The sequence below is a fragment of the Vulpes lagopus genome, chromosome 18 (assembly GCF_018345385.1).
Source record: "Vulpes lagopus strain Blue_001 chromosome 18, ASM1834538v1, whole genome shotgun sequence".
Classification (NCBI taxonomy): domain Eukaryota; kingdom Metazoa; phylum Chordata; class Mammalia; order Carnivora; family Canidae; genus Vulpes; species Vulpes lagopus.
In genome coordinates this window covers 1487497-1502486 of record NC_054841.1, presented here as the reverse complement: position 1 = coordinate 1502486, position 14990 = coordinate 1487497, and the positions used below count along the sequence as shown (strand labels likewise).

Genomic DNA, 14990 nt, shown 5'->3' with positions numbered 1-14990 from the left:
CAGGACAGCCAGCGCCTGACGGGGGAGGCGGGTGTCTGACGGGGGGGGGGGGCGGGGGGCAGGTGTCTGTCACACGGGGGAGGCGGCTGTCTGTGAGAGGAGGCAGGTGTCTGTCACACAGGGACAACCAGTGTCTGACAGGGGAGGTGGGTGTCTGTCAAACAGGACAGCCAGCGTCTGATGGGGGAGGCAGGTGTCTGTCCCTTGGAGACAGCCAGCGTCTGACGGGGGAGGGGAGTGTGTCTGACGGGGGAGGCGGGTGTCTGTCACACGGAGACAGCCAGCGTCTGACGGGGGGGGGGGGGGTGTGTGTCAGGTGTCTGACGGGGGAGGGGAGTGTCTGTCTGACGGGGGTGTCAGGTGTCTGTCCGACGGGGGAGGCAGGTGTCTGTCACACGGAGACAGCCAGCGTCTGACGGGGGAGGGGAGTGTCTGTCTGACGGCGGAGGCGGGTGTCTGACCGGCTCCCTCGCGGCGGCAGCCGGTTCACCCCCCTCCGGCCAGAGAGGCGTGGGCGGGGCTTGGCCGCGTCTTCCGCTCACGCGCGCTCCTGGGAAGGCCCTGCGCAGGCGCGGCCGTGCCGGGAGGGGAGGGGGCTGCCCCGGAAGTGCTCTCGCGGCCCGGGACCAGGCGCCGGACGTGACGTGTCCTTCCGAAGCGGTGAGTGCGGCTGCGGGAGGTCTGACGGCGGCGGTCGGGGCGCGGTCGGGGCGCGGGGGAGCCGGGGCCGCGGCCGTGGGAGCGCGGGGGCGCCGGGGCAGCGGCGGGGAGCGCGGGCCGCGGGCGCCGCCGTGTCCACGTTCGGAGGAGCGTGTCGGGGCGGCGCGCGGGCGAGGCGGGCTGGCTCGGGGGGGCGGGCGCGGGGGCGCCGGGGCGCGGGGTCCTGCCTCCGCCGCGGTCAGGGCGGCGCGCCCCGCCCCGAGGCCCCGCCCCGAGGCCCCCACGCTGGCGCCCCGCTTCCCCGCGGAGCTGCCCGCCGCGCCGCGTGCGGGGGGACGTGCGGGGGGGACGCGCGGGGGGGGGCGGGGGCTCCGCGGAAGCCCGTCGCGGCCGGTGTGGGGGCCCCGCCCCGCGGACCCGCAGGACGGAGCTCGGCGTCCTCCGTTTTGCCCTGTTAGCGCCGCTTGTTCCTAAGTCGGCTGCGCACCTGCGTGGAGCCCGCCCCGCGGCCTGAACTCACGACCCTGACCTGGGGAGCGGGTGCTCCAGCCGCCGGGCCACCGGGGCCCCCCCGGCGCCTCTGCAGGCCCCGCTGCCGCTGCCGTGGCGACGTCCCCTGGGCCCAGCCCTGCGCCCCGCCCCGCCCGGCCCGCCGGCCGCCCTCCCGCCTGCACCTGCTGCGCGGGCCCAGGACGCGGACGCTCCCAGGAGGGACTTGAGCTCACTTTCCTGAGTTCCCGCGGTGTAGACCAGCGCTGCCCGGGGGCACCTTGTGCGGCGGCTGCTGTCACTGTGGGCCGCGGTATTGGCATCGTCACGTCCTTACTTAATGTAGGCTCAGGAGCCACGCGGGCCAGTGGCCGCCTCGGGGGACAGTGCAGGGATATGGCATTCAGGGAACACAGCCCGGGGACCCCGGGGGCGCAGCGGTTCGGCGCCTGCCTTCGGCCCAGGGTGTGATCCTGGGGTCCCGGGATCGAGTCCCGCATCGGGCTCCCTGCGTGGAGCCTGCTTCTCCCTCTGCCTGTGCCTCTGCCTCTCTCTCTCTCTGTCTGCGTCTTTCATGAATAAATAAATAAATAAAATCTTTAAAAAAAAAAATAAAACACAGACCAAACAGCGGTGTGAATCAAAGTCGGACGTGTTTGCTGTGCAAGGGAGAGCCCAGTCAGCCCCGAGGGTGTTCAGCCCGCTTTTCCACGCACGGTTGGAAGGGCAGGAAGAAGCAGCACTCCCAGACCTCAGGTCTCTGACCAGCTCTGCGGAGGATGACCTGTGCGAGGCTCCGGGTCTCGCCACCGGCGCCCTGTGCCTGGTGTCCACGCCGCTGGGCGCAGCAGGCTTGGCCCTGAGTGTGCTGGTGGCCGCGATGGCAGAGTGGTCGTCTCCCTTCACCTGTTTCATACTCTGCTCTTGTCTCATTCTCTACTCCTGCCGCCTCCCGCCTGACAGCTCAGACCGCAGCGGGGCGGGGGGCGGGTGTGTGTCCCTTCACCTCTTCATCTGCAGAACGGGAGAAATAAAACTACTTCCTTTACACGGTTGTTAGGAGGACCAGACCAGGTGATCCCTGGAAATACTCAGACCGCTATTCTGCAGGTAACGAGGTAGAGGTCTTGAGTGTTTACTGTTCAACTTATTTCTAGGTAGCTTTTGTATGTGCTGCTCCTTACTGCAAGTGAGATCACTTTTTTTTTTTTTTAAACATTTTATTTATTTATTCATGGTAGACAGAGAGAGGCAGAGACACAGGCAGAGGGAGAAGCAGGCTCCACGCAGGGAGCCCGACGTGGGACTCGATCCCAGGACCCCAGGATCACGCCCTGGGCCAAAAGCAGGCACTAAACTGCTGAGCCACCCAGGGATCCCCATGAGATCGCTTTCTTAATTTCACTTTCTAGTTGTTTGCTGTGAGTATATGAGAACTTAAGAGGTTTTTGTGTCTTAACCTTGTGACTTGCAACCTTGGTTAATCCATTTAATAATTTTAATCATCGGGATCCCTGGGTGGTGCAGCGGTTTGGCGCCTGCCTTTGGCCCAGGGCGCGATCCTGGAGACCCGGGATCGAATCCCACGTTGGGCTCCCGGTGCATGGAGCCTGCTTCTCCCTCTGCCTGTGTCTCTGCGCCTCTCTCTCTGTCTCTGTGACTATCATAAATAAATAAAAATTTTAAAAAATAATAATTTTAATCATCACTTTATAGATTTTCCTGGGATTTTTGTGGAAATAATCATATCACCTGCCTACCCCCACTTTAAAAAAATACTGCAGTGTGTGCAAGACAGGGTTGCATAGAAGTGGGGAGCATGGCAGTTCTTTCTCCATCTGGGGGTAACAGCCCTGTGTCCGGGCCGTGTGACGGCAGCGTCGGCCTTGTGTAGATGCCCCGGGTCAGTGTGGAGATGTCCCTGCCTGCTCTTCACTGCTGCAGCATGTCATTTCCCTGATCGTGAGTGGCTGTTGGCTCCCGTCAGCCGTGTGCGGTTGCCAGCAGGCAGTGGGTCGCACCTGAGAACACCTGCGGTCCAGGAGTCTTCTGCTTGGCCCTAGCGTGATGCGGGCTCGCCCGGGCGCTGTGTTGTGAAGGACTCTGCATCTGTGGATGCAGCACGAGGGATGTTGGACTGATTTTCTTGGGCGGCGATATCAGGTTTCGGTGTGGGTTCTCAGGCCTTATCCAGGGAGTTGGGTAGTGACCTTACTTCCATTTTCTGAATAAGTTTCTGTAAGATTACTGCTATTTTTTCCTTAAATGCTCTTCAGAACCTACGGGGGAAATAGTGTGAGTCCAGAGTCTTGTTTTAGGGAATGTTCTAAGAAGTCTCACTTTTCTGGTAGATACACAGCTATTGAGGTTTTCTATTTCTTCTTGTGTTTTTTTTTTTTTTTGGGTAAGTTTTGTTTTTCAAGAAATCTGTCCATTCCACGTAGGTTGTTGAATTTGTTGGCAAAAAGTTACGGCGTCCTCTTACGCTTTTCACATCTGTGCAGCTTGTTCTGACGTCGGTGATTTGTGCTCACTGCTGCCTTGGTCAGCCCGACTCGGGCATCAGCGCCGTGTATCTTTTCAGTGAGACTTTTCCGTGTTGTTAGTGTTTGGGCCTGTTTCTTTCTGCTCTTTATTATTTCCCTCCTTCTGCTCACTTTGCTCTTTGCTTTCTAGTGTCCTGATCTCAGCTCCCTGAGTTAGGTCTTCCTTCTTTGCCGATATGCGCCCGCAGCCCTGAGGGTCCCGGAGACTGGCACATGGTGCTCTCCTTATTGTGCTGTCCAGGATGTTCTCTGGTTTCTTTCTTGATGTCTTTTACGCACTAGATTATTTTAGAACCGTATTGTTTAATTTCCAGGTAGTTGGGGTTTCCTAAGGGTCTTGATCCTTACGACTGCAGTCCTGCCGTAGTTCGAGGACATGCTCTGTGATCTCCGTCCTCGCACCTGGCAGTGATGTGTGTCCTACACTTGCTGGGTGGACTGTTTGTGAATGTCACATCGATACTGTGAGTAAGATGGTTCAGACTTTCTGCATCTTTGCTGCTTTAGGTGGTTTGGTTGTTCAGTTTTCAACTACTTTTTTCCTCAATTCCCAAGAGAGCGGTACTAAAGTCCCCTCCTGCTGTCCTTGTGAAATGATCTGTTTCTCCCTTTTTTTAAAAAAAAAAAAAAAGATCTTATCTATTCATGAGAGGCACAGAGAGAGAGAGAGAGGCAGAGACACAGGCAGAGGGAGAAGCAGGCTTCACACAGGGAGCCCAATGCGGAACTCCATCCGGGTCTCCAGGATCATGCCCTGGGCTGAAAGCGTTGCTAAACCGCTGAGCCCCCCGGGCTGCCCTGTTTCTCCCTTTAATTCTGTCAGATTTTGCTTCATGTATTTTGAAGCGCATCTGCAGCTGCTCGGTCCTCATGAGCTGCTGTTGTATCAGATGTCTTCCCTCACCCGGTTAGGCTAGAGTCCACTTCTGTGCTGTTTGTTTTCTGTTCTGTTCCCCTGTCCTTCTGAATTGTTGGAGTGGTTTCTGAGCATCCTCCGTCCTCTGATCATTGGCTCTCTGGCTGTCTCAGTATCGCGTGTCAGCGATAGCTCTAGAACTTACAGAGCACATGCCCGGCCTGTCCTTGGCTGCTGAGCGCTGAGACCACACCACCGCATGGAGATGCAGGCCACTCTCACAGGGTCCCCTCAATCTCCTCCTGATCTTAGGTTTCCAGGTGTAGGACCTCTGCCTCCATTGACCCACTGGCCAATATGGTAAATCAGTCTTTCTTGCTACATTTTCCATATTTAAAAATTCTTGGGGGGATCCCTGGGTGGTGCAGTGGTTTAGCGCCTGCCTTTGGCTCAGGGCGCGATCCTGGAGACCCAGGATCGAATCCCACGTCGGGCTCCCGGTGCATGGAGCCTGCTTCTCCCTCTGCCTGTGTCTCTGCCTCTCTCTCTCTCCGTGACTATCATAAATAATAAAAATTAAAATTAAAAAAAAATTCTTGGGGTGCCCAAGTGGCTCAGTTAGTTACACATCCGACCCTTGATTTCAGCTCAGGTTGTGATCTCAGGGTCATGGGATTGGGCCTCACATCAAACTCCTCTCTGAGCAGGGAGTCTGCTGGAGATTCTCTCTCTCTCTCTCTCTCCCTCTGCCCCTCCTGCTACACAGGTATGTGCACGCACTCTCCCTGTCTCTCAAATCTTTTAAAAAACAAATTCTTGTAAGAAAACAGGTGGTGGTGTATGTTTGACGTTTCTGTTGCTGCCATCCATTGCTGAAGATGTGGGTTCCCTCTGGCACCATTTTCCTTCCCTGAGACCTTTCTCAAGCATTTCTCATAGAGCAGATAGATTGGTAGTAAAGTCTGCTTTTTTATCATCTGAGCTGAGTTTGTTTGGCCTCCCGTCCTGAAGGGTATTCTCACTGGGGTGTAATGTTGGGCAGAGGGCTTCTGACGGCCAGGACTAAAGACGGCGTTGCAGGACAGCCTCATGCAGTGTGGGATCTGGGATCTGGCTCTGGAAGAGAAGACGTTAGTGTGGAAACTGGTGAAATCCAAACGCCCACTGGAGTTTAATGAATGATCAGGTACCAAAGTTGGTTTTTTTAGTTTCGACAAAAGTACCCAGGTCCTGTAAGATGCTCATATTAGGGGAAACTGGCTAAGAGGTATATGGGAGTACCTTTCACCTTTTTTGTAAGTAGGAGCACCTGGGTGGCTCAGTCGGGCAAGCGTCTGACACCTGGTTTCATCTCAGGTCCTTGTCTCTGGGTCTTGAGGTCAAGTCCTGTGTCAGGCTCCATGCTGGGCATGGAGCCTGCTTGGGATTCTCTCCCTCTGCTCCTGCCCCTGCACACATACACACTCTCTCTCTCTCAAAAATAAATTAATTCCCAAATGAAAGCAGATCTTAAAAACAACATGTTTACAGAAAGATAACGGGAGTATCCCCCCAAGAGGGGCACCCAGCATGGGTGTGGTAGGGGGAGAACACTGTCGGGGAAGGTTTGGCTGTTGTGGGGATTGAGCCAATAAACATGTCAAAGATGTTGGGAGCCAGAGTTCTAGCAGTCAGAACGGGGTTGTCAAGATAGAAAATTAACGTGAGTCCTGTGGTGTGGAATTGGGTACATAGGTGTGAACTCATGGTTTTCAGCAGATGCTGCTATCTAGCTGTGGGTGGATGGGCGGAGCAGTGATGGGGGGTGAATGTTGGGCGGTGCACCTCTGCCTGCCCTCGGGTGCCTCCTGAGCCTGCCAGCAGCGACGCCCCAGGAGCCCGGGGCATGACCAGCGTGCAGAGGGGCTTCTGCATCCCATTCTCCCAAAGCTACCAAGGCTTCTTGAGTAAAGGCTGATCTCAGGGTTGCCTGGGGACAGTATGAAGTGAGCCCGGAACATTTTGTGTCATGAAGTGGGGAAGTCCTCCTAAGATTGATGGGCTGCCAGTGACCAAACTGGAAACCATTTGAACATCAAAAATAAATAACAGAGTGGGACTCAGTAAAAATAGGAAAGCATGAGCCCACGACAGTGAATGAACAGGAAGCTTATGGGGAAGTGGGTTGGGACCCCCGAGGGCTGGAGCTCGGAGCATGTCAGGAAGGAAACCCAGCCATCTGTGGGGCTTGTGTGACATTTTTGTCCCAAGGAGAGAGGATGTCAGACAGACGTGCTGCAAGACGCCTGGCCTGTGGCCTTGCAGGTGTCCCGGGCACAAGAGCCAGGGCTAAGGAGGCCGGAGAGCCATGCAGGAGGGCTGTGAGGGTGACGGGGGGCCTGCTTGCAAAGGTTGCCCAGCTCCAGAGGGGTCACCTGTGGGGGGGTCAGGTTGGCAGCTTCCCTGCGGGTGATTGTAGAAGGAAAGAGTCCTTCACCCTGGACTCTGGCTTTTCCGTAACTGACTGTTTCCAAGTGAGATGCAGAACTTGCCGAGAGAAGACGTCCCACAAAGGACATTTCCCTTCCAGGCAGAGCCCAGGATGTGGAGCGGGAGACACATGTGAGAGGCTTCTAAGGAAAAAGCAAATTCTGCTTTCTCTCCCACTGTCTTACACGCATGGTGGCTTCATAATTATTTTTTAAATGTTAATAATGTGCATTTCACACCTAGAGATGGGAGGAAAGCCTCTTTTTTTTTTTTTTTTTTTAAGATTTTATTTATTCATGAGAGACAGAGAAAGGCAGAGACACAGAGGAGGAGCAGGCTCCCTGCAGGGAGCCCGAAGCAGGACTCAATCCTGGGACTCCAGGATCACACCTGGAGCTGGGCTGAAGGCAGAGAGGCTCGACTGCTGAGCCCCCCAGGGATCCCCCATACCTCATTTCCTTTTATGTGGCACACGTGCGTCCACACAGCAGGGACATAGGAGAGTGGGTGGTATCAGGCACTCACGGCAAAGGGAGAGGGGGGCTGTCACCCCCTGGAGGGCCAGGTCCCGCACCGCCTCACGTTTACCTTGGCACCTGGCATCTGCAGGATGTGTAGCTGTTACGGGCTATTGAATGAACAGGTAACCGTGTGAGCAGCTGCTAGTTAGGGAGAAGTGACCCACGTTCACCGATCACAACGTGGGCAGCCTGTTGATGGGGGTTAAGTCACCCGTCCTCCCAGCCCAGTCCCTTTGATGGACGTGCAGAGTAGAGCTGCACGGGGAAGGGTGCCCCCGGCTCGACCTCCAACAAGGGGCAAGGGGACGTACCCACCACCCTCCGTACTCTGCATTCTCACCGTGTTCCAGTTGGACTAGTTTTAAATGGCACAAATTCACTAACATTTGTGTACTTGAGTGTTTTATTTTTAAGAAGTTATTTGATCCTTAGATTCTGTTAATGTTTTTACTGATCAGATATTTGAAAACCTGCAGAGGAGGACGTCCAGTGTTGGAGATTTAATGGTTCCAATTCTCTGTACACACAAATCTTGCTCTAAGTGACGCAGCTCGATGCGGGCAAGTGAGCCTTCCTGGCTCAGAGCAGAAAGTGGTGAGTGACAGAAGTCCCGGTCATCGGTCCGAGCGCGTGGTTTCAAAGCCAGACCTGGAGACAGCGCTGTGCGTGGACCCTGTTTTGGGGCTTACGTTTGCAGGTTTAAACCAGGTGTCTGATTTTGCCTATTTGATTTTTTGTTAGGGAGCCATGGTGCCTTCGAGGCTTCTTTCAGTAGGACCGCGGCCCTTGCTTGGGAGCGTGGGGCGCTGGACTCAGGTCGGGCTGCTCTCGGCCAGCTGTGCAGACTGCGCCAAGCACCAGGAGCCCCCTGGGAAGAAACTGCTCTCCGAGAAAAAACTGGTGAGGTTTCTGACCTTGAAGGGCGCTGCCCCGGTTCCTCCTCCGAAGGTGCAGACACTGTGTTGAGTTCTCAGTATCTAGTTCATTCATTCTTTGTGTTCTAGAAAGGACACGTGTAGCTCTGTGAAAGTGATGGGCTGGGGTGAAGGCCTGTGTGCTCTGGGCCCTGAGCTCTCGTAAAAACTGCAAAGATCAGGGAGGGTGCCCGGGGCTCCAGAAGCACCAGCCTTGTTCCTTCCCTTTAGCTGGGCTGGGTGTGTGGGCGCTTCTTCATCACTCGCCCGCGTGTCTGACGTGGGTGCTACACTCTTAAGTATATATGACTACTTCTTAATTTAAAACATCCGGGTGGAGGGGAGGGGCTAGACCTTTAGTTTCATAGTTCTTTAAGCCTTACTGGGTTTTCATTCTGTTTACCAAAACCTTGAATTGAAAACATGAATGATCTTTGATTAAAGTCAAGAAAATAAGTGTTTATGATCCACTTCATTTCCCCCAAATGGGAGGGAGGGTGTCAGGATAAGCATCCTTGGGACAAACAGTATCTCCTATGGACACCTCAGGTGGCAGCGTTTGCCCAGCCCCACGCCTCAGCATTCCACAGGGTGTGGTCTCCCCCAGAAGGTAAAAATCCAATCCAAGTTTTACCTCCCCTAGAATGCTCATCAGCTGTGCTTTTTTCCCCATCAGATCGATGTTGATGATGTTGACTTATAGCAAAATTGGACATTGAGTTTTTGAAATAGTAATTCATGGTGTTTCCATGTGGTGGTGCCAGAGAATCCTAAAATACTGTGTATTTAAAAAAAAAAAAAAAAAAAAAACAAGATCTGCTTATGGAGTGACAGATAGAAATGCAGACGTGCTGGGTCCCAGCGGAGAGGCTGTGCGTGCACTCGCATGCAGCAGGCTGGTGGTGACACCCCGGCCCCTGTACCCTGGTGCCTCGGGGAGCTGATCTTCTAAGATAAGCTAATGTTTATTAAACGTCAACCTTATTAGTCCTCATTCTGTAGCGAGATTGCGTCTCCCTGAGAGGCCCAGAGAAAAACTTCCTCCCAGACCAGTTGTGTCTGCTGCTTTGGTCAGGCTGCCGAAAACACTCCTGGCCTGGTAGCCCACCCAGGACTCGCATTCGTTATTTCATCTTTCCTGTGATGAAGACCTGGTATTTCAGCAAGGTCTTCCTATTTGAAAAAAAGATGGAAAGATGCATTTTTCAAGGAATATTTCCAGAACAACTCTTGTTTTCTTTAGGTTGGAAATGTTGCCTTTCTTACCCAAGTGGGTATTCCATACTGACCACCCTTTACACCCACTTGCTGCCTGGCCTTTGCCTACAAATAGTAGTGCCTTGTGGGAACTCTTTCTTACATTTGCATCGTAGGCGAGATGAGCAATTTAATACCATCGACTTCTTGTTTTAAAACCTGTCGTAGATACAAAAGGTACATTTTGTGTGGCTGCTTGGTCCCTGAGAGGACTGGTGCATGAGTAATGACCGGGCTCGCTGTGCTCTCTGCAGAAAAAACATTTTGTGGACCATCGCCGAGTGCTTGTCCGAGGGGGCCGTGGCGGCGATGGGGTGAGCTGCTTCCACAGTGAGCCCCGGAAGGAGTTCGGAGGCCCCGACGGTGGTGACGGAGGCAGCGGTGGCCACGTGGTCCTGAGAGGCACGTGGCTCTAGGGGCTGATGGAGGGCACAGAGTGCTGGGTCTGCTGGTCTTTGGGGCAGGGACTTCCAGCTTCTCTTGCTTGTGGGAATTTGAATCCAAGAATCGATGTACAGACATCATTTTTATTAATTTGGATATTCCCTTTTAAATAATGCCCCTAAGCCAACTTCAAGGGTGAGGTTTTTTTTTTAATTTGAGGAACACGAAGCTCACATGTGCTCAGGGGCAATAGCCTTACAGTCAGGTGTGCAAAGGACTGACGGGCCCGAGCGCCAGAAGGCCACTGGGCACATCGAACACTTGGGGCACAAGTGCCGCCGAACCCGCACATGTAGGCAGCATTCACAGCAAGAGCAAGTGGAGCTGTTGTTAAATTGATGATAGGCATTATGGGTGATGTGGGCTTTTTCAGAAATTGTATTTTCTTAAAGAAAATGAGAATTTAGCTTTCTTAAAAAAATCACGTTGCCAGTTGGGTCACTTGTGCTATAACCCCACGCCGGGTTTCCCTGTGCATCCATGACGTCCTTAAAGTGTGTGCAGATGCTTCTGCTTTTAGCCCAAGGAAGGTGAAGGTCCTTGCTCTAACTCTAGCTGACCAGCAAGTCAAGTCGCTGTCCTCAGTGCTGTCGAGGTACCAGGGTTCCCATGGAGAGGCTGGCGGCAGGAAGAACTGCTCTGGACGGAGCGGCACTCTCCTCTACGTCCCGGTGAGCCCAGGGCTGCAGAGCCCACCCCTGCGTGCTTCCCAGGCACCCCCCAACCTTGACCGCGCAGCCCCCCTCTGTGAAGCAAACCCCCCAGGCCCTGAGTCTGTACTCATTTTATCCCACCTGCCTGTGTGACCTGTTCAAAACTTACAAAATTATTGTATTTAAAAAGTGGGACCCCAGGGGCCTCCTGCCCCTCTGTCCAACCCTCCTGGGCCATTTCCTCTGAGAGCAGAGACTTCTTCCAGGTTATCCGAGTGCTTTCCAGATGCTTCCATCCACCCTGTTTTATTTATTTATTTTTGAGATTTTATTTATTCATTAGAGACACAGAGAGAGGCAGAGACACAGGTAGAGGGATAAGCAGGCTCCATGCAGGGAGCCCGATGCAGGACTCGATCCGGGATCCCAGGATCACAACCTGAGCTGAAGGCAGTTGCTCAACCACTGAGCTCCCGTCCACCCTGTTTTAGAAACACGATTTGAAAAAGCCATGGTGGCAGTTTGCAGGGAGTGTCACAGCCCCATAGAGTCCCTTCGAAGGCCAGGACCTTTCTCCTGATGCTTCATAGCCCTGTGAACAGGGAGCCTCGTGATGCCCCCCACCCCACCCCACCCTACCCCCGAGCGGGGATATGAGTGCTGGGCCCGGTCTGCTCCACGTGTCTGTTCTTCTAAGCACTCTATTATTTCCAGGTCCCTGTGGGCACATTAGTGAAGGAGGGAAACAAAGTCGTGGCCGACCTGTCGTGCCCGGGCGATGAGTACATCGCTGCTCTGGGCGGGGCAGGAGGAAAGGGGAACCGCTTTTTCCTGGCCAATGACAACCGCGCACCCGTGACGTGCACCCCCGGACAGCCCGGGCAGGAACGTGTTCTCTTCCTGGAACTCAAGATGGTGGCCCACGCTGGGATGGTGGGTGTCACCTGGAGGCGGGAGGAGGTGGAAGGGGCAGGGAGGAGGTGGCATTTCTACAGCCGAGCTATAGAAAAATCCGTCCCTGGTGCTGGAGTATGTCTCAGGCTGGACGGGAACAGCAGCTTGGGTCTCCTCCAGGGAGGCCCCTGTGCACATGCTGGAGCCCGGACTCCCGTGTCCCCGCGTCCCAGCCTCGGCCAGGCACAGAGCCCCGAGGTGACGCGACGTGTTAACGTTTCCTCCAGGTTGGGTTTCCCAATGCAGGGAAGTCCTCGCTTCTCCGGGCCATTTCGAACGCGAGACCCACCGTGGCTTCCTACCCGTTCACCACCTTAAAGCCCCACGTCGGGATTGTTCACTGTGAGGGCCACCAACAAATAGCAGGTAGAAATGGCGTGATTCCCTCGGGAGGTTGGCCTGAGATGGTTTCGAGTGCTTCAGAACAGGGATTATGTAACTTCAGAGCTTCCCACCCAAAATGTAGCGTTGTCTTTCCCAATTTAAACAGTTGTAGTTCTCTGTCAAAATTAGGTTCTAGAGTCGCTTCCCACCCGGTCCCCAGGCCTCTGTTGGCTGGGTTCAGGAACCGATGTGTCGGCTTCAAACCTGAGGAAGTCCTGCCTCCTCTGGTTTTCTCCCTCTCCCAGCATCAGTCGTGGAGACGACATGTGACTTGAAAAGCTTCCCTGTACCATTTTGAGAGAAGAAAACTTTTTCCCAGAAGATAATGTACCCATTAAAAATAGTAAGCCTGCTGCTGATGTTATTCGTATAGCACTTTATGTTTGCAGAGTACTCTGTAATAATTTCCATCAGTAATCCAATTCTTAAGTTTACAGGAAGCCTTGTTCCCCTTTTCTGAATCATTTTTAAAAGCCAGAGGCCAGCCTGTGTTAAATGTTCCTTATCGGGCCGGCCCACCAGCAAGCCTGTCCCCATATCCTTCAGAGCCTCCGCGGAGGTGCCCGGGGCGTCACTGAGGCGCGGTGCGGAACGAGTCCCCGTCCAGGCGCTCGGCGCCCGGGGCCCCCGGAGGGAGCCGGCCTGCCCTCCCAGCCCCGGCGCCCTGTCTCCCCTGCAGTGGCCGACATCCCGGGCATCATCCGGGGCGCGCACCAGAACAGGGGCCTGGGAAGCACCTTCCTCAGGCACATCGAGCGCTGCCGCTTCCTCTTGTTCATCGTGGATCTTTCGGAGCCAGAGCCGTGGACCCAGGTGGAGGACCTGAAGTTCGAGCTGGAGAAGTATGAAGCGGGCCTGTCCGAGCGACCCCATGTGGTCGTGGCGAATAAGATCGACCTCCCTCAGGCCAGAGCTGCTCTGCCCCAGCTGCGGGCCCGCCTGGGACCAAGCACCGTCATCGCCCTGTCGGCGGCCACCGGGGAGAACCTGGAGGAGCTGCTGCTGCGCCTGCAGGAGCTCCACAGCCAGCACGTGGCCGCCGAGCTCAGGTGGTAGCAGCCAGGCTGCCACCCAGGGCGACCGACCCAGTGTCACGGGCTCTGAGCAGAAAGTAGCCTTAAAGGATCGGCAGCATCACTGCTTTGCCTCCCACCGTCCCTGGGGCTCACCCGCCAGCAAACGTCCCAGGACCTCGGACGACGCACCCCCGACAGCCTGCTCCCTGGTGCCTCCCACCCTCAGTCAGCCCCCCGATGGGCGAGGGCCCCGCAGCCACTACATTGAGGCTGAGCGGGCCCGACCTGGGTGAGCTGAATAGGAGTCGGCACCTGGGACCCCGAGGGGAGGCGCAGGCTCCCTGACACCAGAACCTCCAGTGCTGGCCACTGTTCTGGAGGTCGGCCAGCCCTCCAGAGGGTCGTGAGTGTGCGGGGACAGGGAGCGAGAAAAGCAGGGGCGACTCCCCCTCCTGTCCCCAGACTCTGCTGTCCTCGGGAGCCGCTGGCTTCACGACTGAATGCACCCAATATCCGACCCGGGCCGCGTGCGGTTATTAACTGAGGGCGCAGACTTGTGTTTCCCGCACATGAAGTCTGAGGCTTCGGGCACATCCCTGGGGGCCCTTAAGGGACGAGGTGGCTGGGGACCTGGGGCGAGCTGGGGAAGGGATTCTGGGCCCCTTGGCGCTTAGTCCCGGGGGCCTGGCCGCGGGGGGCGCCGGGGGCCGGGCCTGCCGGGCCTGCCTGCGACGAGGAGCTTGCGCCTGAGCTTTCAGGAGCAATTCTGTTTTGATCTACCGTCAAATCTGCAACTACAACAAGAGCCCTTTGCCTGAAGCTTTATTTTAATGCCTTATAATTTCCGAGGTCCTCGTGTTCTGGAAACCAGAGATGGGTTTTGCAATCTCTTTGCTCTCTCCGGGGCCGCCACAAAGGATTTCGGAGAGCCGGTTAATTATCCTGGCCTTTCATCTCCCGCCGCCCCGCACCGCTGCGCGCACGGACGACACTGGGTGTCTCCCTGCGTCTGCCCTGCGCTCGGCTGTGCCCCGGTGGCCTCAGGACCTGACCCAGAAGAGGTTCTGGGAAATATTGCTGGAATGAAGAAAGGAATGGTGTCCGAGGCTGTGTACGTGTTGTTTCTTTTAGTTTGAAAATACCTTTAAAAGGCACGAGGTTGGCAGAAAGTCGCTGAGCGGCTGAGCCCCCGTGCCACCTGCCCTCCCCGCCCCGCCGGGCTGCAGACGTGTCCCCAGGCACTGCCCTGACCACAGGCTGTTCAGCCGTGACTTCACCTACTGGCTCGGCCCCCACCTGTTGACACCGCCCCGCGGGCGGGGACTCCACTCGCTCGCGCCACCACGCCAGCCATCTGGGACCCGCATGTCGGGCTGACAGCAGGCGCTGTAGCGCGTGGCGCACGACCCTCTGTCCAGCCCCTCACCTTCTTGCAGCTGACGTCCCTCCTGGATCTCCCTGCCTCGTTCTCTCCGCCCCTGGATGTTTGTGTCTGTCCCAATGTCTGTCCCTCCCTGTTGGTTCCAGTTCGCAGCTGCTCCAATGGCCAGCTTCCCTCTGCCCTGAGGATTTCCTCCCCCGTGCCCTCTGGCGTCCTGTTCTCACGTGGCCCATGCAGGCTCCCCACCCCCCACCCCACCCCTGCCATGTCTCCCTTTGCTTGACTCCCTCCCTCCCTCCGAGGTGGCTGTCACCTGCTTCCTCGGGGCCTTTCTGGGAGTGGATCTGAAGATGGGGGCCTGAACTTCAGGATGCAGATGTCCCACGTTCCCTCATTTTTAGTCCTAAGCCTGGCACCCCCGTTTCCAGAACTCCTGCATCTGCTTG

General features: G+C 55.9%; 1 protein-coding gene across 1 annotated transcript; it reads left to right on the top strand.

Annotated features, from left to right (window-relative positions):
* Nucleotides 1-429: 429 nt before the first annotated feature.
* MTG2 (mitochondrial ribosome associated GTPase 2) lies at nucleotides 430-14268 on the top strand. The gene is made up of 7 exons (XM_041733152.1): nucleotides 430-660; nucleotides 8283-8441; nucleotides 9967-10114; nucleotides 10712-10827; nucleotides 11524-11742; nucleotides 11991-12129; nucleotides 12827-14268. The coding sequence occupies exons 2-7, from the start codon at nucleotides 8289-8291 to the stop codon at nucleotides 13201-13203; spliced, it is 1152 nt and encodes a 383-aa protein (XP_041589086.1). The 5' UTR covers nucleotides 430-660; nucleotides 8283-8288; the 3' UTR covers nucleotides 13204-14268.
* Nucleotides 14269-14990: the final 722 nt, after the last annotated feature.